Source organism: Cataglyphis hispanica, chromosome 24 (assembly GCF_021464435.1).
Source record: "Cataglyphis hispanica isolate Lineage 1 chromosome 24, ULB_Chis1_1.0, whole genome shotgun sequence".
NCBI classification, from domain to species: Eukaryota; Metazoa; Arthropoda; class Insecta; order Hymenoptera; family Formicidae; genus Cataglyphis; species Cataglyphis hispanica.
This window is the reverse complement of record NC_065977.1, coordinates 1531286-1556832: the sequence shown is the minus strand read 5'-3', so window position 1 is coordinate 1556832 and position 25547 is coordinate 1531286. Positions and strand designations below refer to the sequence as shown.

The 25547-nt window shown below is 36.1% G+C and overlaps 2 protein-coding genes across 7 annotated transcripts; one reads left to right on the top strand and one right to left on the bottom strand.

Annotated features, from left to right (window-relative positions):
• The first annotated feature begins 63 nt into the window (after positions 1-63).
• Positions 64-16751, top strand: LOC126858123 (RNA-binding protein Pasilla). 6 transcript variants are annotated; one of them, XM_050608178.1, is made up of 6 exons: positions 64-1086; positions 3926-4072; positions 4159-4316; positions 4763-5114; positions 5570-6325; positions 10234-16751. In XM_050608178.1, exons 1-6 carry the CDS (start codon positions 969-971, stop codon positions 10350-10352), a joined length of 1650 nt encoding a protein of 549 aa, XP_050464135.1. In that variant the 5' UTR covers positions 64-968; the 3' UTR covers positions 10353-16751. The 6 variants fall into 6 exon arrangements, with proteins under 6 accessions (XP_050464135.1, XP_050464136.1, XP_050464139.1 ...); XM_050608179.1 differs by having other exon boundaries at positions 66-1086; positions 10514-16751; XM_050608182.1 differs by having other exon boundaries at positions 92-1086; positions 5570-6024.
• Positions 13997-25547, bottom strand: LOC126858126 (probable maleylacetoacetate isomerase 2). The gene is made up of 5 exons (XM_050608187.1): positions 25349-25547; positions 24097-24148; positions 23678-23826; positions 23401-23605; positions 13997-22963 (listed from the first exon to the last, which is right to left on the bottom strand). The coding sequence occupies exons 1-5, from the start codon at positions 25364-25366 to the stop codon at positions 22734-22736; spliced, it is 654 nt and encodes a 217-aa protein (XP_050464144.1). The 5' UTR covers positions 25367-25547; the 3' UTR covers positions 13997-22733.

Here is a 25547-nt window from a genome sequence, read left to right as displayed (position 1 = left end):
GCGCGCGCGCGTGGCCCGCGTTTTTTGCCGAAGGACTCCCGGAAGTGTCATCTCCGCGAGCCGAAGTTTCTGAAAACGGGAAACGACGGCACCCGCGATGCATTCGGATCGCTCCGCTACTGTTAAACGGAGCTCGTGCGCGAGCTAGGGCTGGCGGAGAGAACGGAAAAGAGAGAGAAACTGCGCGCGCACAACAAAGAGGAAAAGAGAGATAAACTCGCAGTAGCGATAGGGGCCCTGCTGTAGGCTAGACGAAGACGCGACGAGTCTAGAGAGGTGTACGCGAGTCCGCACACATCACATCGAGTATCAACCAGCTGGTTGGCAAGGGAGCCGCGAGCAGTCGCCAGTGAGACGCGGCACCCCGCGTGTGTCACTTGTTCGTTCACTCATCCGTACGGTTCGTTCGTTCGTTCGTTCGTTCGTCCGTCCGTCCGTCCGTACGTGCGCGCGTACGTCTGTGGCGCGGGTACCTCCTCCTCTTCCTCCTCTATCTCTAGTTTGTTGTAATACACCCCCTCTCGCGCGGGTATATCTGCGGTAAACGGGACGAGAGTGGGTTCTGCGGTAACTCCGTTGTGGTCGTACTCCGCGCGTCCGTACGTACGTCCGAGAGTGGGTAACGTCGTGCCTCTCCACCTCGCGCCTGGCACCTCATTCTCGGGGACACGACACTTGTCCCCGACGCATCGTCTGCTGTTGCCTCCTCCACCACATCCCCATCGTCACATCGTTCGTCTCACTCGCGCGCTTCGTTTCGTTTCTCCCCTTCTCTCTCTCTCTCTCTCTCTCTCTCTCCTCATTCTCTCTTTGCCGTTCTGGCCTTCCTCCTCCCCCTTTCCCCGTCACTAATCGGTAGGAGTGTACGGTGCGAGTTCCGTGTGTATATATCTCTATCTCCTCCTTGTGTTGTGTACCGCCTGTTCTTGTGCCTGTGTGTGTTACGTGCGCGCAACGAGCGAACCAAGATGGCCGCCGACTCAGGAATGGAGACGTGTCCCTCCCCGGAGATTGCGGACTCCAGAAAGCGGCCGCTCGACTGCGACGCGGAAAACGGTGCGACCAAGAGATCACATTACGGATCAGGTATTTATATCAGGACGTCGTCGACGCCGCTCTCGTCAACCTCGCGATTCGATCGATGACTTCGTCATCGGTGATTTCATTCGCTCGCTCGCTCGCTCGCTCGTTCTCTCTCGTCTCGGAGCTCTAGGCCTCCTCTCTCGCGTGCACGCATACTCGCGCACCGCGAATAATATACGCGCCAATAGGCAATACGTATACGCGCGGGAACGTCCGTCTCTCTCTCTCTCTTTCTTATTCCGTCTCCCTCTCTTCCTACGTAAAATCCCGCTCCATCTCTTTCTCTTTCTCTCCCTTGCTCCGTCTTTCGCGCGCGCCTTTGACAATCTCGTCGTCGTCGCCGCCGCCGCCGCGCTCTGTTGACACGGCGCGGATTGCCGGGCCATTCCCTTTCATTTCCCACTTCGTGGGGGCCTCGTCGACGGATCGCTTCGCCCGGCGATCGCCGTATGTACCGTGACAAAGCACCGCGCCTCGTCTCGCGCATCCTCTGCCGTGCCACGTCTTCTCTCTTTCCGTCTGCCTCGACATTCTCTTTTCCATTTTTTCTGTCTCTCTCTGTCTCTCTCTCTCTCTCTCTCTTTTTGATTGAATTCTCTGTCGTGTCTCGTCTTGTACGATCTACAGAGTCGCGCGCGCAAAACACGTCAAGTTCGACAACTGAACCAGCGGGTGTTTTAAATTCCGAATTTTCAATCCGCGTTTGACATCTTCCTCTTCCTTTCCTCGTCTTGCTCTTTCTCGCTTTCTTTCTCTTTCTCTCTCTATCTATCTTCCTCGATTACGTGTGGGCGGTCGTGTCTGTGGAACGTCGTTAATGGAGGACCGCTTCTACGGCGGTAGCTGTTCCTGCGGTGACTCTGCAACTTCGTCGCGCGAACATCGTGAAAATAGCGGCGCACGTCTCCGCAGCGCCGCTACGTTCTCGCTGTCCTCGTCGCCGTTGTCTTTGTGCATCATCCGTGTGCGCGGATCGCACTCCGCACCGCGTATCTCGTATCGCAGCTACCGTCGTCGTCATCATCGTCATCGTCGTCCTCGAGAAGTCGCCGTCGTCGACGTAGTCACGCGCGCCGCCCGCTGCCATCCGCGCGCAGAACGACGGCGCCCACTCTAGGATGTGGCGCATCGGTGAGTTGTCACGCACGCACGCACCGCACCGCGCCGATGAGGTTGCGGGTCAAGGTCGCCGGGCCAGCAAGCGAGCGAGCGAACGAGCCGAACCGAGCCGAGCCGAGCCGAATCGAGCCAGCGCGCAGGGCTTCCATCTGTCAAACAGCTGTTTGCCTTTCGCATGCCCAACTTCTCGCTGCGCGCCGTCCCTTTCGGCCCGATCGCATCGATCTCGGTTACCGTTTCTCCTTCCCCGTTCGCGATGCACTTGAGATCTCCGATCTGAAAAGGGCGAATATAGTTCGATACAAATACGTCCGTTGGCCATTTATACGTTGGCCACGTCGATCTTTCTGCCGTGACATTCGATCGAATGTATTGATATTATCATCTTTTGATTCTCGAAGGGCAAGGTAATTGAGTAAAGTTTATTCACGAGTAAATGGTTGTCGCGATTCTTTTCATTTTAAACTTTTAATCGCGTTCGACTCGCTGTGTGTGTCTTTTGGCTCGATTGCATGAGGTTAGTCATCACTGCGATGACCGTGACCAAAAAAAAAAAAAAAATCAAATTATTCTCTTTTTGTTCGTGACATAATCAAGATTCACTATCAAGCGAATAATCTTTAAACGAAAAGTTGGCTAATCAAGATCGTCGATGCAATTGAGAATGGGCCGGTTCAACTGTATCCAGATTAAATCTGATAATTTTTTGATGAAATATTTTTCAGAATCTGAAATCGAATGATTAAACTTACGATGAAAAATTATAAATAGGTCAGTATGTGATTAGTCACGAATTTAATTGCGATCGTCTTCTCTCTTTAATAAGGAATAGTCGAATTAACAATTTCATTTCGAACTGTAATTTCGCAAGAATTAATATTGTCATTAATTACGCGAAATTATTTCTAAGCATTTTTTCGCTTATTACGCGCATTTATTCTGATGATCGCGTGTCGTCATCACTCGATTGACCAACTTATCGACGTCAAGTGGCTTAGATTTCCTAGAGTTTCTCTAATCGTCTTCGATCATCTTTAGATCACGTTCTCGAGCGTAAGCAAAAAAAAAAAAAATTATTCATCTTCAGAACATATGATTTGAAAAATATGCTCGATTGTAAATAAAAAATTTCGATTTCGTAAAACATAGAGAAGAATCTCGATCTTCAATTTTCAACAAATCGTATGCTCACAAATAATACAATATGAGGCTTCTCGAATAACATTAGTGTTTGACATTCAGGAATAAAAAAAGAGATTGGGACGATTCTTCTTGATTCTTCTTGAATTGATTCAATTTTCAAAAAAATTATTAGAGAATTATTTTTTAATAAAATACATTCACGTTCAATGCTTTGAAATATTAACTGTTTCCTTGATATATATATATAACTTAATTTTTTTTAGCTTTATTTTTTTATCAATAATTTGCATCAATAATTTCTTAAAATTTGATCTTTAATTCGCGAAGGGGATATTAATATATACAATATATATATAAATAAAATATTTTTTTAATCAGTTTATGCATATACAGTATTTCATTATTAAACTTTTTTACTATATTTCAATAATTGTTTTTTTCTCTGTTTCCTTCTAGATTAAATTTAAGTTACATGTTTTTATTCAGAAATTTTGTCAAGTAATATATATGTTTATTTATATATTATCTATTTATCCACACGCATAAATGATTAAGAAGATAATTTGCTTTGATTTCGCAGGAGGAGATGGAACTTATCACCTTAAAGTGCTGGTCCCTGGTGTGGCGGCCGGGGCCATTATTGGGAAAGGTGGAGATACAATTGCTCAACTTCAAAAGGATACAGGGGCAAGGGTGAAAATGTCTAAATCGCATGATTTCTATCCGGGTATATATTTATACTATACGTATACAAGATTTTTGTTTCCTTTATTAATTCATTATTAAGACAACTATTTTATTTGCTCATTACAGGAACTACCGAGAGGGTATGTCTGATCACCGGCACTGTAGACGCTATAATGGAAGTTATGGAGTTTATCATGGATAAAATACGCGAAAAGCCTGATCTTACCTCGAAAACTACGGTTGACTTTGACTCTGGTAAAGCAACGGCGGAGAGAGACAAGCAGGTAATAAAACTCAAACATTTTATGCGTAAAAAATGTAAACCTCTGTTTTCTTTTACACACAAGATATTTTTTTCAAAAAGAACTGTAAATTTATTACTTTATATTATTATATTAATAGTTAATAATTTCTCTCTCTTATAGAAAATATTATAATATTAAAAAATATAATTATATCTATTTTAAAATACTTATTTTCTTGACAGGATGTCTTTTAAAAGTAATGGCAATTTGCTGTTATAATTTTGATAATATCTTTTTATAAAAATACAATTTTAATAACATATATATATATATATATATATATATATATATATATTAATAATAAGTCATAAAGAATACAGTTACTAAATTTATATTAGATAAATTGATTTTCTCTCTGATAATTAATTTTATAATTGCTCACTTTGTATGTGCGAATGACACATGAGTCGAAACTGCCATTTCAGGTCAAAATTTTAGTACCTAATAGCACCGCGGGGATGATAATAGGAAAAGCCGGGAATTACATTAAGCAAATTAAGGAAGAATCCGGATCGTACGTCCAAATAAGTCAGAAGGCTAAAGATTTATCTCTTCAAGAGCGATGTATAACGGTGATCGGTGAGAAAGAGAATAATCACAGAGCGTTACATATGATCTTAGCCAAAGTAGCGGATGATCCGCAAAGCGGTACCTGTCTTAATGTCAGTTATGCGGACGTAAGTGGTCCGGTTGCCAACTACAATCCTACAGGCAGTCCTTACGCTCAAGCCCCCACAAGCACTCCCACGTACACATCTACAGCTGGTTTGAATACAGGTTAGTATTTAACATATATTTAACATCTTATAATGCTGAAGCATATAATGTGCTGAAAGAATTTTCTGTGATGCAATAAAATATTGTTTTATTAGCCTAGTGTTACCTACACACATTCGTGATAAGATTATATAATAATATTCCTAGTAATGATATATATCATTAGTAGAAATATATTACTGTATACTTTTAAATGTGCACTTTTTTGTTAAACTTTTTAATTAAATAACTGCGTGAAAAGTTCACTGTATAAATAAAAAAAGTAAAAATAAAAGTAAAGAAAGTATCTGTCATATGTTTTGAAAATCAAGAGAAATTTCGCTTTGTCCGAATTTCCTTTTTCTTTTTCTTGTCACGATCAACTTGGATTGCGCATATATTTACGGATTTAACAAGAAATCGTCTCATTATTCTGGTTAATAAATATCATGATGATTATCTGTTTATTATTTTAGTGAGTCTCTTAAACGGTGCTGGTTTGAGTCTTAACTTGAATCTGGGCGCGGCCATTACAGCGGGCACGGCACCAGTGACGACGCAACTGCTGGAACATATAAAACTGAATCTACGTACGACAGGTTTCTCCGAGCCCGCCGCCACGGAGATACTCGCAGCAATTGCAACCCTCGCCAAGTACAATATTCTCGGAATGGGCATAGGGATGCCGTCTAGTATGAGTTATCTGGGCAATCCGATGGACAGTACAACGACTGCGAACGGCTCGAACAACAATGGCGGTGTATTCGGACCGATCGGGACCGTGCCTGCACTCGGATCTACCTCGCCGACGCCGCGCAATACTCTCGATCGTTACGAGCCGTTCGATCCATTCCGACAGAACAACACCGCCGCCAGCGCGATACATCTGAACAACAATTCGTTTGGCCTGGGCACTAACCAGTTATCACTTGTAAGTAAGAGTCCTACACAGGTAGACGCCAACAACAAGGAGACCAAGAAAGTAGACATAGAAATTGCAGAGGTTATAGTGGGAGCTATTCTGGGACCCGGTGGTCGTGCCCTCATTGAGATTCAGCACCTAAGTGGCGCCAACATACAAATCTCTAAGAAGGGCATGTTTGCCCCTGGTACCAGGAACCGCATAGTGACTATCACGGGTTATCCCAATGCAATCAACACTGCTCAATACTTGATCGAGCAGAGGATCAGTGAAGAGGAGGCAAAGCGAGCACGTCAGAATGCCATCGCCAGTATGATACATTGATTTCAAGTACAGCACTCCTCTTGTTCATCCCCATTATTGAGCTCCGTTGTTCACCTCTTCACACCCTGAGAAAGTAGAACGCGCCCGAACACGGCGCGCGATTCTCTTCTCTCCTTTATATACTTTTGACATATATATACATATATATATATATATATTTTGTCCAACATCGCCAATCTACCGCCCGTTGTCATCTATCGCGCTGCGTTGTCACTATAGCGCTTGCATTGTCGTATCACTTACGTTCGTACATCCATCATGGCTCGTCAACACATTTATCTCTATCTTTTAAGATTATATTATGACATATATATATATATATATATATATATATATATATATATATATATAAATTATGTATGTTGTATGATATATATATATAACTACTACGATTGTTCTGTGATACATCACATTACGGGGCTTTATCACACACAACACGCGCGTATCGCATCAGAGTTGCCACGAATAACTAGTTGTTATTGTGTATAGCGTATTACCAGTTGAGGTAATCCACACGATGTAATTGTTATCGATTCAGAAAGATTCGATTACGGCATCCCCTTAGCTAAACACAATTGTTCACATCACTGTACACGACAAACTACACTACACATTTGAAAAGATACGGCTTTTTCTTTCGATAGACGAACTTTTCTGCCTGAATAATATTGCGAATGCATCCTCAGATTTTTATGGGACATATTTCACCATAATGATCAAAAAATCCAGCTCATACAGAACTCAACGTCGAAACGGCAAGAATCTGGGTCAGTCATCGATTTGTCAACTGAGAAATGTTGAGACAAAAGTTTTATGTGATCAACATTCTGAATTGTCTTTCGAGATGAGAAATACTTAGACTAATAGACTCTTCCCGTTCTTTTTGCAAAATATATTATTTACTTCGATCACCGAGTATACAGAGTAATATCTTGGCAAAACCAAAGAGTTTATATATATATATATATATATATATATATACATAAGATGAAGTTTGAGAAATGTTTCGGAAAAAGGATTATAAACTCTTGGGGTTTAAAATCTTGGATCCTAAAACTTTATAAAATTTTTTCCGAATTTTCTATGTATAACGTAGAAATATATCTGGAAGTTTAATATATTCATATATATATATATATATATATATATATATATATATATATATATAAACACAAATATATTTATATATTTACAATACAACTGGCTGGTCCAGCTAAATAAATAACGGATAATTCCTTATTGCCAAGTTATATTTTTAATTTCGAAGCGTTTAAGTCTCCATCTCTGAACGAAACCTCATCTAATTTGTCTAAGTTTCGTAGCTCTTAGAGTAATATATACAAAACTAGATTATAACTTATAACTTCAAACTTGTTACTTTTTAATATATATTTCTAAGGGATGGAAAATCTATTTGCGTTTTAGCACTCGTTTACTAGGATAATACCTTTTTGCACATCATTTTAGATGATATTCTCAAACTCCATAATCTGCGCGCGCGCGCGCGCGCAATTGTTCCATTATTTATCTTTAAAACTTTTAGTCTAATTATTTCTTCTTCCAAGGCGATCGTCAGTTGACTACGATTAAGATCTATTAATATTTTGCCTGGCGTTTACTTTAGTCTCATTTAATCGAACTCGTCATTGGAATTTGTTACGTGCCTTTTGGGAAGAAGTAGGATCTATGGCGTTTGCTTTCTTAAAATGAGGTAAACGCTTATTCGTTTAAGCGACACTTTTCAGAAGTCTTTTATTTACGTGTGAGCTTTTTTCTTCGATCGTTTTCTTCTCGCCGCGCGCGAGACTTTTTACCGATGTAGATTCGTGTATTTTAAAATGATCTAGTAGAGATTTATCGATCGTAGACATATACGAGAATCTCTTCTGTTGCCCGTTTTAATCATTACTTTGGACAATCTCGATTATTTAGCCAAGCGCGTATTTTTGGGTTCTGTATGGAACATAAAAGGGAGCGTTTTTCAAATGGAAAATCTTTATATTATTCGTTTATACGAATGTGAGTCAAAACAGAACGTTTTCTTGAAGCTTTGGAAACGAGTTGACAGGTTTGTCGAACAATAGGATCGATTTAAACATTTTCAGACAAATCTGTTGCGCTTTCGCTGTTTGATTGAAAGAAAGGATATCCGCTATGAGTAGGGATTTTTATAATCATTCTTTCTTTTGTGAGGGTAGGTAAATAGGAAGGGGTGATATATAAGCTAAGTAGTAATCAATAATGGGTGTAGTTAAAATAATGATTATATCGAAATGAAATATATAACTGTACATGAGTACAATTCATAAATGGAGGCGCTGGCCCACCGCTCTTTAAACAATGACTTGTATATTTATAAATATCGCATAACGGGAATGATAATTATAATATATTATGCAGAGAGAAAGATATATATGTATATATACATACACACTCATACATGCATATATATATATATATATATATATATATATATATATATATGTATGTATGTATGTATGTATTAGCGAGAGAGCGATGCATTAGATTAATACAAAAAGAGAAATCACGTTAAATGAATTATAAAAATGACATATATATGTATATATATATATAAAAAAGAAAAAATATATATATAAATATATAATATATATACAGAAATATTATATATATATATATAATGTGGAAATGAGATATTATAAAAGATTGTTGACAAAATATTTGCGTCCGCAAAGAAGAGAAAACAGATTTATGTTTATCCATAAATTCTATGTGAACTCTATTATCAATTAAACTTCACTGTGTTGCCCAAATAGATTGAAAAGTCACTGAGAAATATGAAATAATCAATTAGGTTGCTGTAGATAGATCGATTCTAAAATTTTAAGAGAGCATATATAAATGTAACTTGTAGGCATTAATTTAATTTATGGATTAGTGTGTTCTGATGGCCTTCGTGCTATTAACGCTAACGGCAGCATAATATATTTCATTATATATTGATTAATATAAAAAATAATATATACACAAGTCTATATCATCATTCTCTCCAAAATCATCACATTAGAGCTACTATTAATTGGCTACTGCTGATTCTCATCGCACTACAAATCTTCCGTTATAGTCGACTATGAACATTCTCTGACGGACTGCCGACAGGCGAAAGATGCTGAAGAGTTTGTCGCGCGATACGAGACAAGCATGTAAAGAAAAAAAAAAAGAGGAAAAAAAAACAGAAAAAGAAAAAAGCACTTGTCATTCGAATTTGTCATTAGACCCGTACATACAAGTACACATACACACAGTTTTACATTGCCACTCCTACAAATATGTACGTTACCTATTAGATTTAATATTATTTATTCGTTTTTCATATATTCACTATTCTCTATGTTATTTAATCGTTCTAATATTTATTCGCGTTTTTCGGACAGAAACGTTGCATTATATACGAAAAACATCGATTGAGGATCGGTATCTTTATTTTATATCCCCATGTTGTTAAAGTTGTGAGAGAGAGAGATAAAAATTAGTTGTATCATCCGATTTTAACGTAATTGTGAACGAGATTGAACGATAAACTCTTGAACTGAAAAATTGCTTACGCGTCGCGATTTGCTCCTGCTTTTACTTATCTAATTTATATTAGACGTATCTAAAATGTCTTACAAATGATTATTATATTTTTTCACACAAATTTTCGTCTTCAAATCCGTTCACCCTATCATTATTGTATATTCGCAAGAGCTATGTTGTTAATCTTAGCGCTATTCGCGTAAAGTATTGAAACAAATTAAAAGAAACAATCGCCCTTGGCATCTCGCATTTTCGTTAGCGCAGAATGATGCGACTAATTTTGTGATATGCATCGCCTGTTGGTACAAATGACACAAGTTATGACGTACATGTTTGTAGATAGATGCAACATCCGAACGAGGAGGAGAGAGAAGGAGAAGAAGGGAGGAAGTTTCTCTGACAAACAACTTGTAGGTAGCAGTCACGTTAAACTAGGAATAGGATTCTCTTTTCTTTAAACATTCCGTAGTAGAACAGATTACGTATATAAGACTAGCTGTGATGGAGCCGAGAAAGAGTATATTTAACAGCCGCCAGTACGCGAAAGATGTCGAACGAACGAACGAATTATGTATGTACGTTGATATAGAATGTAAAATTGTAGAATTTATTTGCGCAGGTAAAGTAAAGCGCTTGCGACGGCATGCCGCAAAGTTCGGCCAAGACGAGGGGGAGATCGAGGGAGGATAAAGGACAGCTTCGTCATGCAGCGCGCACGAAAATAAAGTTAACATGCTCGGTTAAGCGTGATAACGGATATTTCGCGCGATGACGTCCGTATTTGTTTTTCGATGACGACGAGAGATCAGGATTCAGGATTCTCTTCCCCTAAATGAATGTAAACGACGCGTGGAAGACAAATCTCCACATGCGATATACTCCGGGTAAGATTCAAACGAGAAATACAAAAAGAAAACACGGATTACGTATAGAGGCCATAGCGCGATCAGCCAGTCTAACATAAGTATTCTTCTTAGTGTAATGTTGATTTATAAAGAGTATACAGCCTGTTATAAATTTTAATGATCGTATCGATACTATGATTAGAGTTTGCGACATTGAAAGTGTTATTTTAAATAGCGATTCAACGATGTCTCTCTTTGGGATGTGCAGTTTTAATCGCTTATCTGATACAGCGAAAAATATCTCGGGAATATTTTCTCAGTTAACAACAAAGTGTGAAGTATAGATATATTTTTCAAGATCTGAGATTGAGAAAAGATAAAAGAGATCATGGAAAGATAAAAGATACAAAAGATTCTATTTCCGACAAGATTGTGATTAATGAATCTGCTCTATAAAATGATTACTCTATAACGCTGAAAATTGTCATTCTTTACAGTATCTCGAAGATGTACACAATTGTCATTAAATTAAAATAACACTTTCGATTAAACTTTCCTGAGATCGTTTAATGGCGTATGTGCATATATATATATATATATATATATATATATATATATATATATATCTTCAACGTATATTACGTAATACCGAAATATATAATGGTGAAATCAACAATTCCGCGTGCAAAGTCGTATTCCGCATGCGATCAATATTGGAGCAAAGATAATCTTGTCGCAAATATTAGATTTATAATTGATGTATCGCAATAAATTGAACGTACATCAACAATAGGATGTTTTATTGGCGACAGGATTGTCGTGCACAATAATATTAATTCATATAATCTCTTTTAACCCTTTCCGAAACGATCCCGAAGTCGCGTATCGGCTATATGAATAAACGCTATTATCTTCAATTTCTTCCTCAAGATTTGCGTATTCGATTATCATTGAAGCAAGATGGTAAATGTTTTTCGATAAATGTTGCGAGAGAAAGAGAGAGAGAGAGAGAAATCAGCGTATATTCTCTTGAAAAAGATGTGACTCCGCGAGATCATGGGAACGGAGAGGGTTAAACGATTCGCATGTATCATATCGTCAAGGATTTTCCAATAGGAATGACGACGATGCATTCGCGCACAAGGTGGCAAAGCAGTATTGATCGGCCAGTCAATGTTACCTACGAGTTGTTTAACGAGAAGACATACCGTTGCAATAGACCCAACAGTCGTTGCCACCAAAACCCTTTTCCCATCCCCTTTCCTCTCCTTGTTAGAATCTTTTATTTTTTTCATACAATGCTTTGTTTTGTACAGTTTAAGATATATTTCTTTGTTTCTATTTGCTAAGACCGTGGCGTGTCGTCAGTCGATAGGACTGTACACAGGACAGTTAGATGCATAGACATGTAGCTAGTTTCTTAAAACTCTTATGAAATATAAAACAAATTATAAAACACGATCGAACCTGTCCGAGATAAAAGAGGAAAGAAAGATAAATATATAATTCTATGTATTTGCGTATATACGTGTTTACTCTCTCGTATGCGCGTGAGAATACTAAAGAAAAATATTAAGAGGGTAAGAGACAGAGAGAGAGAGAGAGAGTTGAAATATATACAACCCTCGTAGAAAAAAGGGAAAGAGAGAGAAAAACCGTGAGGAAAAGATGTAGCATAGTAATCAGGGAACTGTAGGAATTGCATTGACTCGCCTCAATTCTAATTACGATTATTGTTACAATAACTATTAAATCTTCGACACTTCGTCGCCGCGCGTGAGGGTGACTCGTGTGTCACGTTACTTGGCTGTGTGTGCTAGGCTACATCGTAAAGATCATGTTCCATCGTACTTTCTCATCGCATTAATCTCCATTAAGATCCGATGTGAAGGGGAAAAAAATTGAAAAAAAGAAAGAAAGAAAACGCAAAATAGAGACAGAAAGTGATATTCGAAATCGCGCCAAGAGTTTATAATAATAATAATAATAATAATATTAATCTGCTGCATGTCACTCCACATCCTTTAGTGCCATATCGAACCTATCCTTCTTCTTTCCCCTCCCCTCTTCCTAATTCATCAGCCACCACACTTGTTAACGTTTGACAGTAGAACGTATTGTTAAAGATGTGTATATCCTGTACAACAGGCAGGCCGTTTTCAATTAAGAGTCGGACATTTATTTCCCATTAATATGCTAAATATATATAATATATCGTTATGGAGTATATATATTTTACGAGATACCTCTTTATATACTCCTATATATATATATTTTTAGTTTGCAATAAAACGGGGACTCTCGCAGCAGCCAGGAATATTACGAGAATAGAAAAAAAGAGAGAGGGATTTAACGCTTTCGCTGTAATAGATACTGAGCTGCAAATTGAGAGAGAAAAAGAGAGAGAGAGTTATTTATAAACTTCACTTTATAATTTCGGCATTGTCGCACGTGTATGCACGTGTTTGCGTTTCCTAACTTTTTTTCTTTCACACGCGTGTGTCTTGTTCCACAGTTTGTCTTATACGATCGACGATTCCACAGTTTGTGTTACACGATCGACGATAATAATTTTTAAAAAATCAGAGATGCAACAATTTCTGGAGTAATATTGCTGCACGGTGAATTTGATCAAAATTAATCGTTACGATTACTGACTGGAAAGAAAAAGAGAGAATATCGGTTTAGACGAATTTATAAAAATCAGTCAATTCAATAATATTGCGCAAACGTTCTTATAAAAATCATATCGGTGAAAAGAATTTATATCGAAGGTGTTTTGTACCGAGAGGCGGATCGAGGGCCTAATGGATCAATGGATAACAATTCAAATAACGATTTAAAAAAAGAGAAAATACAAACATATATATATATATATATATATATATATATATATATATATATGTATGTATGTATATATTCACAAGTGTTAGCTATTCGCGACATATATTACTACAATCAATTATTGTTTCAGAAAAAATGTTGCATTTGCCTCTATATTAAGAGTTTTACTTGTCTATAATTGTTAGTTTACTGCCACTTTTTTGCAATCGTTCGCTATAATCAAATGTTTAAATGATAGGGCGAATTCGCCAAGATAGCCAAGGAAATCAATGTAAAACGTAATATATATTACACTAAAGGACATGTTACACTAAGATATATCGTTATAGAGAACGTCGCAAAAAAAAAAGAGGAAATTATTTATTGCATCGTGCATCACATCGATTGACAATAGCGGAGGCGAAGTTTTATTATATATATGTAGTACGAAAGATATACAGATTATCGAAGATTACAGCACACAGAAATCATTCGATTAGCGACATGAGATATATTTCCCATATCACGATCTTCGTTTATCTCTAATTCAGCATCATTCTCATAAAGTAGCGCGGAAGGCCATTTAATAGAAAAACAGAGGGAGAGAAAGAATAGAATCAACTAAAGAAAGAAAGAAAATTAATGTATCGAAACGCACATAACGAAGCGACGTTACGTGTGTCCGCGCGACAAAACACACATTCGTTACAAAATAATTAAGAGGGTTGTACAAAATTGTATGTAATGTTATTTTATCGGAAGTGAGAATATTATAATAGAGTTAGACTGTTAATATGGTATATTATTTTGGGTAAGAGCGTATAATGTAAGAAAGAGAGAAGAAATATGAAAAAAATTACACAAGATATGAGATCGTTGTTGTTGAGGTAGAAGTAGCACATATAGCAGCTCGGGGATTAAAAAAAAAAAAGGAGAATATAAAAAAACAAATAAAATAAAGTAGCGACAAAGGGTGGGAGGAAGGGAGAGGAAGAGAGAGGAAACTATTGAGTACCTTGTTGAGTATAAGTAGTATATTGCTAAAAGTCGCAAGTGCACGTGGATGCGCGTGTGCTCTCATCCCACATGATCACGACTCGCTCACATACATACATGCATACACACACATACACAGACACTGATACCACGCATACACGTTGTATAATGTCAAAATTGCATGCCTACACGCGAATAGAGAATCCTGCAGACAAACGAAACAGAGAGAACGCGCGTTTGCGCTTCACTTTCGCGATGAGATAAGTCTTTTTCGTGCGTCTTACTTATGGCGTACTACGCGAATTATTAGATCGAGAGAAAGAGAGAATAGTGTTATCTTCCATATATGATATATAATATATATATACATATATATATATAATCGAGATATATATGAGAGCAAGAGAGGGAGAGAGAAAGAGAGAGCAGCTGGCTGCGAAGGTACCATAGAGAGATTTATTCGTCTCGCACCGAATCACACGATCAAGAGTATTGTACCTTACATTCCTTCGGCTATAAAATAATTTAAGAACACATACACACGCAACATACACACACATACATACATGCGACAGTGCGTTCTTTTCACATCATCATGCGTTTTATCGAGTTCTGAAGCGAATTATACCACATACACGATTAGACGAAAAAAAGAGAGTCCACACACATCGTTATACAGTTTATGCTATAATTGTGCACACGATTCAATTTTTCTTTTTCCTTGTCTCGAACACGACACGAGAACGACGGTGCATTACAAGCAATGGGCAAAATTGCGTATTTTTTAATATTCCGAGGCGACTCGCCTCCGCGAAGAGAGGGAGAGAAAAAAAAATATAGGAAAAAAGGGTATTGCGTTATTCAACTTCTTAGTAGACAGAGGGAGAGAGCTATAAAATTATTGATATTTACGCTAAGTTAGTGGTAAAAGTAGTCGTAACTCTTCGGAAGGTACGGATATTTAGGCAAGTAAGCAAGGACCCGACAAAGCGAATACAAGCGAAAAGATTGTAATCGTCGAGATAATGGCGAGAAGAGAGAATATCGTTCGCGGTATCGTTGATCTTGATATTTCGCAGCGATTGTTTTGCAAATTAAGAAATTTGAAAAAGAACAAGACATATATAATTATCAAATATTTTTATATTTAATGCATATTATTATAATTCAAAAATCAATTCAATCATTCGATAGTTTTTTTAACGATAAATCGTATATACTTACGACATTGCACGATGTTAAGAAATGTCATCGAACAAAAAAATGATATATTTATAATTTCTAATTAAGCGAGAAAAGAATGCGATGCCAAGAACACACGAGCATTGACAACCTAGTATACGAAAGCGAATCATTTTCGAGAAATAACTTTCATAAATTCCTTTCGGTATTTCTATTCATGGTAAAGAAAATATCGTAAAGTTTATCGGTGAAATGTCAATTAATTATCAACAGCCGTGTTTCTTGGCATTACATCACAATCTGAATATTATTCTACCTGAAAAATGATCGTGTAATGCTCGAAAGTTATCGATCTAAAAAATTGCAAATAATTGCAATACTGTTCAGTTGGTTATCAATAATATTCAATGATCGACGATATCGACGATATGATCGCATGAAATATCTCGGGAAGATATATTACGGCAAAGAGCTATGTGTGTAAGGGACTATATACGCGACGATGAAAAGACGGCAAATCGAGACGCAATTTTGTCAAATGAACTTGATAAGAGCATATTCGTACAACTCGTAAGGCTTACAGAGAATTCTCTATTTATTGATTGACCGCGAGAAACGATGATTTTACTTATGCACTTTCGCGATCATCGACGAGGTTTAATTAATTGCTCTTTGATCCCGACACGTGACCTCTCTTTTAATGGGCACCACTATTATTGTTATCGATGAAGTATATAATTTAGTTCACACACACGAGCATTCTTTCCGAAGGGCTAATCTTATAATATTATTACTTTACACTCTAACCACATTTATTTGCATCCATAAATTGTTATTCTTTCATCATCTCTCAATTTATCTCCATTCAATGTTGAATAATTATATAAAAGTAAAAAAAAAGCAAACAAACAAACATAATATATTAACTATTTTCACTCATTGAGAAGCATCGTTACCTGTATGACAAGTGACCATAATAAGAGCATAATAAACAATCGCTCATTAAATGCATTCTGTTGTTCTTCATTTCATGACCTGGCCACCGTCCATACATCCATCCATTTGTCCATTCAGTGTCGCAGTATGATCATGTCATACGCGTTCATCGCCTCTATCTCTTTTCATTCACCAAAAAATCTCCGGCTAAATTTCTCGATAACACGCTCTGGTCTCTTCTATATACTCGATCGAAATAACGAAGCACGATTGTAATTTTGTGGAAATTGGGAAGGTCTGCATCTAATCCCATGATTAGACGGCGATGGATTCGCGACGAAACGAGAGAGCCTTCCAAATTTCGACAAAAAAAAGAAAAAAGAAAAAAGAAAAAAGGAAAACATTGCAACGGTACAGATGGACAGATCGCGCGCCTAACATTTATTATTACGTTATTGTTTCAATCTCCATGGATCTTGCCCCTTAAACATCGGTTAAAGTTAATCGAGACCTTTTGTTTTCAGAGAGAAAGACAGAGGATCATAATTAATATTAATGTTTTTAAGGGGATCATCCTGCGCATACGCGCGCTATCAATATTTTAATCTTCATAATAAAGTGCGATAAACGAGCAGAAATTTTTAATAATTTCTTTCTTTTTTAATGTCTCTCACAGCAAAATCTTATGTAACGCGATATACTCGCAACTGTACCGTTGATCCCTGAGATTGTAAGGTCTTTACGAAGGTCTTTACGCGGCGGCGAATTGAAGGCGTTAATTTCATTGTGCGTGAGAAAGAGAATCGTTCGATGTATACAATATTCGTGGCAATATTCGACTGAGACGTGTTTATATGCGTATTCGGCCGATTCCAAAAAGTTGAGGACATAGGTCGATGTCAACAAATTGTTGTCAATAAAGTTTATGATGTTTAAGGAACACAGGCGAATTGTTTCGCATATCACACTGCTTTTATATATTAAAATATTCGAATATATATAATACATTTGTATATCTTCTTGTTTATATATATATATATATATATACATACATGCAATGTGTATCTCATGTCGTAATTAATTATGGATACACGCATCTTTTTCTCTCTTTTTTTTTCTTTTCTTTTCTATATACATTCCATTAAGTGTACAATCTCGAGCGTATGAGAGACGCTATAGTCTCTTTTAACTAGTCAATAGAAAATGAAGGATTGTATTTTTTTATAAGATGAATTGTTTGTAAATAAGATGGAGAAGGAGGTGATATCAGCGGATAGAGTACCGATGATCGAGTTATACGGTCTATTTCGAACGATCTTATTATCGAGCTTTTGATAAAAGAGAAAGATATGTAATGTAAACTCTAAAGAAGTAAGAAATAAAAAGCTATTTTTGTACAGATAATTATAATCAGTCCCGAAAGTTTATTTCGAGCTCTTGCGCGCACTGTATATGATTTATGGCGAAATATCGTGAGTTATGTTCGTTCCACGCGATTCGAAGAGAATTTTTTTTTTTTTCAAGAAGAACTCGTGCAAACCACAGGAAAATAAAGTGTTTGATGCAGTTTTCATTGGTAAGTCAGATATTTATTTTTTATCGCTTCTATTTTATTAATTAATTAAAATATTTATATTGCTGCAACGAAAATCTTTCTTGAAAATTAATAAAATTATTTTAGTCATAATAAAAAAAAGTTACATTCGAGTCTTAATAAAAAAAAAGATATTTAAATAATTTTTCTATATTTGAAAATAATTTGAGATTGTGTAAAAACAAAAAAATATAAAACTTGCAAAAATTTTCACGGCAGGCAGAAGAAACGTTAAAGGTCAATCATTAGCGTTTATATATATTTGTAGACCTTTCATTACATCAAAAAGCTCTCGCTCATAGTAAAAAATATGCCACTACAGACCAAACGTAGCTTTATTCGGCTATAATGACGGTACAATTATGAATGCACTTACTGTTTTGATCTTTCTCTTTTCATCGCGATTCTACCACGAATGTGTAGTTATACATACACTATTGACACATAATCTTTTATTCACTATATAAGCATTGTGTGAACATACATCATTTTTTTTTTCTCGCTTACAAAATATCTACGCGCCCCTCGTACTCTTCCTCGTTTCGAAGAGATCGATGCGTCAATCGCTACATTTATTATACACGCTCTCATTTGCTCACCCTAAGTGGCCTCACACATATCCTTTCGCATAAAAAATGTTACGTCGTCTATAAGATCGATTTATAATTATTGTTGACGGGAGAAAATTGTATGGCACGTTTATTGCCATATTATTCTCGATCGGGTTATACAGATGGATTCGTAAGAATGTTACAAAAATCGAGCTCACATTCTTAAAACTAAATTCTAAAACCATAAACGACAACTGGAAAAAAAAGAAGAGCGAAACTAAAGTAATAAAGATATAATATAATTGATTTATTCTTTCATTTCTCTCTTGTAGCTTTTATATTTCTCACGCATACGTTATACGGATGATACGCCAGTTTGTCGAAAATAAGATATCGGAAGATCTATAAGTAGCGAAGAATCTTTATGAAAGGATCACAATAGAAGCAAAGCTTTTTGTGTAACAAAAAAAAAAAAAAACTACGGGACAAAAATCAAATCGAGGAATCTCTTTCGATACAAAAGATAAGTGTGCAAGTAAAATATCTGTAAATCTATTCTTTAGAGAATTGTAAGGAGTACGAATAAAGCAATTTAGGACATTCCTTTTCGTACAAATGATTTCGAATAAAATAAGAACAATTTACAAGTTATTCATTTAAATCGGAGATAAAAAGTCCTGTAAAAAGAGGAACTAAATATTAAAATATTAAAATATTAAAATATTCCAATAAACTACATATAATTCTTCATGAATTAAGTTCTAGAGTTGTTAAATGACATTCTTCATTTAATTATAAGTCGATTTATGAAATTGCAATCTTTCGAAATTAGTTATCAAGATATATATATATATATATATATATATATATAAAATATCGTATAAGAGCTACCGCAATAATTACAAATAACACAGCTCGGTTTCGACAAAATTATTATTAACTTGTCCGCTTTTAATTCTCGTAACTTGAGCACAAAAATTCGATAAACGGGCGCAAGATCACATTCAGATACGAGATCACATCCGTTTAATTACGCCAAGGATTTCGTCGTTTATTACGACGAGATCCTCTTAACTCTTTCGAATCATCACATAATATGCATAAGCGCTGTTATCAAAACGTAGCAAACACACATGAGAGTTTTGATCGATTTTGAGTATGTTCGTTTCATCTCGGACTGCGGATATTTGTAGAGTTGGTCTCTGAGGGGAATGTGTGGCTCGCGTACAAAGATTATATACATTATTATCTAATCACTCGGTCGATTAATATACGTCTATGTGTGAGCGTGTGTATAGACACGCGTGTTTTTATTCGTCCCAAAGTACTGCGCGACATAAGACGACATCTTAAATTGCGACGATTATTATCAGGGTGTTCCAAAGTTAAATGATCAAAATTTGTCAGTTTATTCTATGAAAACGTTTTATTAAAAAATTATAATAAAACTTATAAATATGAAAGCAAACTTTTCATACAAGAGTCAATTCGTAATAAAAATTCATCAAGAAAATTAGGTTCCCATTCATTGAGTTAAAATAAGATAAAGACAATGTTGGAATTCGTAGGATGTCAAATTTTATCTCTTAACAATTTATATATTAGAGATGGAAATTGGCATTTAGAAACGAATAATTAATTTTTCTTTAATATATTGGGATAATGAAATGTTTTCAGATATAATGTTGATATAACATCTTTTTCTATCCACAGAATACACTAGTAAAATTTGTTGATGATTTAACTATGGAATACCTTGCGATTGATTTGATCCTTAATCCACCTTTGGAAAGCGCACAAAGAGAATTATACCTCCATTACATGATACTATATCTGCTATAAAAAAATAATTGCGAAGGCTGGAGGCTACAGCTGGAAGAAGTACTCGTTAAAGTTTCAAAAAGGCAGTTATGACGTGCGCGATATACAAGAAATCATTAATTTTATACAATACATAAAATTCTAAATATGTGCAAATGTCACGATGTTTGTATCTTAAAACAAAGAGGAGAAGAAGAAGGATAACGCGGCAATAAGGAAGAATGCCAGATGTAATTTGATTATTGGCCTTTAGAGATCGGTCGTGTTCGATATATCTACAAGACTCGATTTTTTTTGACGAACGATACTTTTGCGTTTATAAAATTTTTCGAAGGGCACACGAGGGCTATGTATATAACACAGCTTTACAATGAGAACAATCCTATAAAAAACATTCGTGAAAAATATTGATATCTCTCTGTTTACATGCTCTGAACCCGGAAAACTATTTGTAAGAGCATAAATATACATTTTGATTTCTGTCGACACACATGTCTCTCCCGTTTGCGTTTTGAAATCATTCGCGATTGTACTACGGTATTTCAATGGCACATTCTAATCTTCGCATCAACGTCTCACTTCAGTTCTGCACAACGTAATTCCAAATCACAGATTATCTAACTACAGTTATGCGTATCAAGTCTGTTCTTTTTAAAAAATACATATCGTGAAGTATTGTTAAACCTAAAAATTATTTCATAAAGTAAAAAAATATACTACACGGGGTCATATATAAAAAAATACGATAAATCTGCCCGTCTTATTCGCATTTATTATAAAAGTTGTTTAAACGTTTCCAAAATATAAAAAAGTAAAAAAAAATTTTAATTATTTTTCTAAAAAGAGAGATAAAAAAGGCGCCAAGTGCAAGTACTTGAAGACAAAATGATGGTTGCTTTAATATATATCTTATTAGGCTATGTATTAAATTATCTTAGCTATTAGGCTATGTATTAAATTATCTTGAAACAAGATAAAACATTTATTGGATATTTCAATGCAAAAGATACAAAAAAAAAAAAAAGAGCAAATCTGATGTACTCTACAACTGGGATATCAAAAAAAGATGTGCGATTTGTACTTTTTTCGTCGGTATTCTGGGAGATATTTGAGCAGAGCGCATTCCCTTATTACACGTTTCCCTTCGAATATTTGATTTCATTTCGCATTATGAATTTATTCGTGTGTGCTTCGTATATATCGCGTAAATACAAGAGTCATTACTCTACGTACCAGCGAAGATTTCGGGGTATTCGCTAGGATTTAATAGCAACACATCCACTTCTTTTTCTCTTACGCTATATAAGCAAAAGTCAAAAATAAAAAATTATAATAAGTATATAAAAAGTAAACTTTTGATTTCAAAACAGAACCTATTCGGAATAGGTCAATAATATATCTTTGTAAAATATCGTGTGAAAAATATACACCACGTGAAAATAAATTTCGGTCGATCGTGTAAAATCGTATAAAAACGTAACAAAACTTAAAAAATAGGCCAATATTTCTTTCCCTTTCCTTGCAAGTACAGAAATGGCGCGAGTTCGTGTTCTAAAAATAAGTATGATCTAAAATCAAAATCACCGTCCGATACTCGCTTTTGTTGCTAACCGTTAACCATTTCGGTACCAATATGCAGTTCATAAGTGATAAAAGGTGCAACCAATATCGGATAATTTTCTTGGTATGTAATATATATAAATATCATTATCGCAATATATAACAGCAATTTATTGGCTGATAGTACGAATTAAAAATAACTTCCTCGTATACTCACTATCGCAATGATTAAATCTGTATGCATAATCAAAGATACGCGCAATGAATTTTCATGATGTATTGGATTATGTTATTTGGTTCAGCAATTTCCTATTCTCTCTTTTCTAGATTACAATTTTATTTACGATATATATAGAAACAAGAGATTTGAATAATCGAAATGATTGCGATCCCAAGTGCATGTAAATATGCAATGAACGCATGAATGAATCTCGTATCACCTTTTGTCACTATGAGACCACATGATGTTGGACCACCTTTTTCCATGCTCCCAAAGAATTAGAAGAGGAAAAGGGTGGTCTGCCTCGCTTGCTACTTGGTCGCCTCGGGTGGACAGTCAGGCTGGTTATTGGGGTGAGCCGCGGTAAAAGCCGGATGATGCTCCAAATGACGGTCCACCCTCAAAATCGTGGGGAACGGTCTCAGATCAACGTGAAACCTTCGCGCATTAAATATCTGTGGCACTAGGCAACAATCTGCTAACGTAATCTCGTCACCGACGCAATATTTGCCTGCGCTCGACGATAACAACTTCTCCACAGCTGAAAAATAGCATTATCGGTATATCTGTTCAATTATACGAGCGTACACAAACAAGTTGTCATTACTTGATTTATTAACGATTATATAAACTCGTTTTTTTTTTAAAACAAGCCCTGTTTTTTTCAATACATTCAGAGTTGTTGATGTTATCTAACATTTTCCTCCTCAATAATCTTGCGATATATGCGATAGATGCGATATATGCGTATAACAATTATAATTGCAAATATTCGTAATTTTTATATTAGAAGCATATAAAGATGACCAAAATATATAAAGATATAACTGATTGTGAGTTAAATAAGATTATTTACTTAAATCTCAGATAAAAGTTTTAAGAAAAGTAAGAAAAGTAGAAAACAAGGAATCCTTATCATTTATTGCAAGTTCCTACTATCCGACTTATATGAAGGCTTAATGTATTATGTTCAAATACCTGTAAATCCTCTAGTGATCCAATGCTGCGCCCATTCCTTCTTACGTTCCTCTCCGACGTAAATCAGAACAACGAGATTTTGCAATGGTTGTATGCCACTGGCAATTACTTCGCAAATCTCTCTTACTCTAGCTCTTTTGACAGGATCCGCGGGCATCAATGGACGATTCGGCCTAGTCTCTTCCAAGTATTGCAAAATGTTTAGCTATATAAAAGAAGATTGCTTATTAAAAATCTTAAATAATAGTTGCTATAATATATAAACAATTATACTTACAGACTCTATTAACGTATGATTGTCGATATGGAGCGCAGGCACCTGCTCCATTGGATTAATCTCTCGAAACTCATTGGAATGTTGTTCTCCGCCACTCTTTACCAGACTCACAGGTTTTATGTCATATGGTATCTCTTTTAGATTCAATGCTATTGATAGATATATTATAATTAAAAATTATTAGAAACATATTCCTGAATGAACAGCAATAATAAAATTCTCAACTAAGAACATTCTTATTTAAAAATAAGAAAGTTTGTTACATAAAGATTTGATGAGTGAAATTCAGAAAAACGACTTTGAAATTCTCTTTATATAGTTGGTGACATAAATGAATGTGTTTAATTTGTATTTTATATGCTCTAATTTTATATATATAACATAAGTGTTTTATTACATCAAATACAGCTCGTACTCACCAATTCTTACCCTCCAAGAACACGAACTCCGCCAATAGGAGTAAAGCACAGGCTATCAAAAGAAATGAGAGAAGAAATAAATACATGGCAAAGTTTATCCGACCTCGAGGATGTTTTGAAATCGGTGAAACCGGATTCGCGAGTTAAAGAAAATTTGCGATGAGCGATTATTGCGAACTGTCGTTAAAATGTGCATTTATTAAATGTTTGTTCCAGCCGTCGACACAATTTTTTGGAGAAGATATAGTAAATTTTTTTATGAGCTTATAAAAAAAAAAGAAAAAAGAAAATGTTTTAATATAAAAGACTCTAAAATCAAACTGTCCAAAAAAAAAAAAAAAATTTGTACATTTTAAAATATTTTGTGAAATCATGAATGTAAAAAATCAATTCATTGCACAAATGTATATTTTTAAAAGCATAAATGATGGGAAAACCTAATCTCCACAGTTTGTAGAAAAGCAGAATTCTAACTAAAAGATCGACAAGAAATAATGTATAGTATATTGACTCGCATAGTAAAACTCGTTATTATATATACAAATAATATAGATAAATGTAAAAATTTATATTTTTTAAAGAGTTTTATATCTCTTTCAAAAATAAAGATTTTAAAAAATATATATTTTTTAAAATATTCTTTCAATGTCTCATCGTTCTCGGATTGCTGAGCCGCGTTGACATTTCGCGAGTTGTCATTCGCTTGCCGGCTGGAATTTCGAGTGAAATAATTAAGCGCGCGCGCGCAATCGGCGCCCGGCGCCGTTCATCATTTCACATACATACACACACACATACACATATTCATCACCAGCGCATTACAACCGTATATATTACAAGGCACGTTACACGTTACGTTTATCATCGAGAATGTTACGGAGTAAAGCAATAGTGAGGGTATTTCGCGATTCCGTTAGCGGAGACAGCGATCGATATAGAACTCAATTTTCCATTGTCCTCGCGATATGAAGAGAATACACTTTTCCGGCAATTGTTCGCGCGTTCGTCATCGCGACTAAACATAGGGGTCATTTTCGCGCGAACCCGACACTGAGGATCGGAGCTTATCGCAATTCCGACGCTGATTTTAGGCAGATTGCCGGCTATATCGGCTCGCCGATTATCAATGCGCTTGGACGTTATGGCGAGATGCAGAGAGCGAAAGCCAGAGCGGGCTCATTACCTGGCTGCTCTCGGCACTTGCCTAACGTACGAGGTACGTGAGGTTAAATCGTCGCAGCCGCTCACTTACCTTACCCATCACGGACATCTCGTCGATCTTTCGCGGATAGCACTCTGTCTGTCACTCTCGGTTATCTGGCCAGCGACTCTCGATACTTACGCGGTCTGCTGTCACGAATCTGTCAGAAATAATTCGGAATCGCGGTGAACGCGCGAAATCGCATCTCCTCCCCCTTTTATACGATTGCCAGTAATGCCAGTCGTTCCTC

Excerpts from the sequence above, each read along its gene's own strand:
- LOC126858123 (XM_050608178.1), top strand. The coding sequence starts at position 969 with ATGGCCGCCGACTCAGGAATGGAGACGTGTCCCTCCCCGGAGATTGCG. Across the intron at positions 1,087-3,925 it reads GAGATCACATTACGGATCAG|GAGGAGATGGAACTTATCAC; the intron begins GTATTTATATCA and ends TTGATTTCGCAG. Across the intron at positions 4,073-4,158 it reads ATCGCATGATTTCTATCCGG|GAACTACCGAGAGGGTATGT; the intron begins GTATATATTTAT and ends TGCTCATTACAG.
- LOC126858126 (XM_050608187.1), bottom strand. Across the intron at positions 23,827-24,096 it reads TTCTTGGAGGGTAAGAATTG|CATTGAATCTAAAAGAGATA; the intron begins GTGAGTACGAGC and ends ATCTATCAATAG. Across the intron at positions 23,606-23,677 it reads ATCATACGTTAATAGAGTCT|CTAAACATTTTGCAATACTT; the intron begins GTAAGTATAATT and ends TCTTTTATATAG.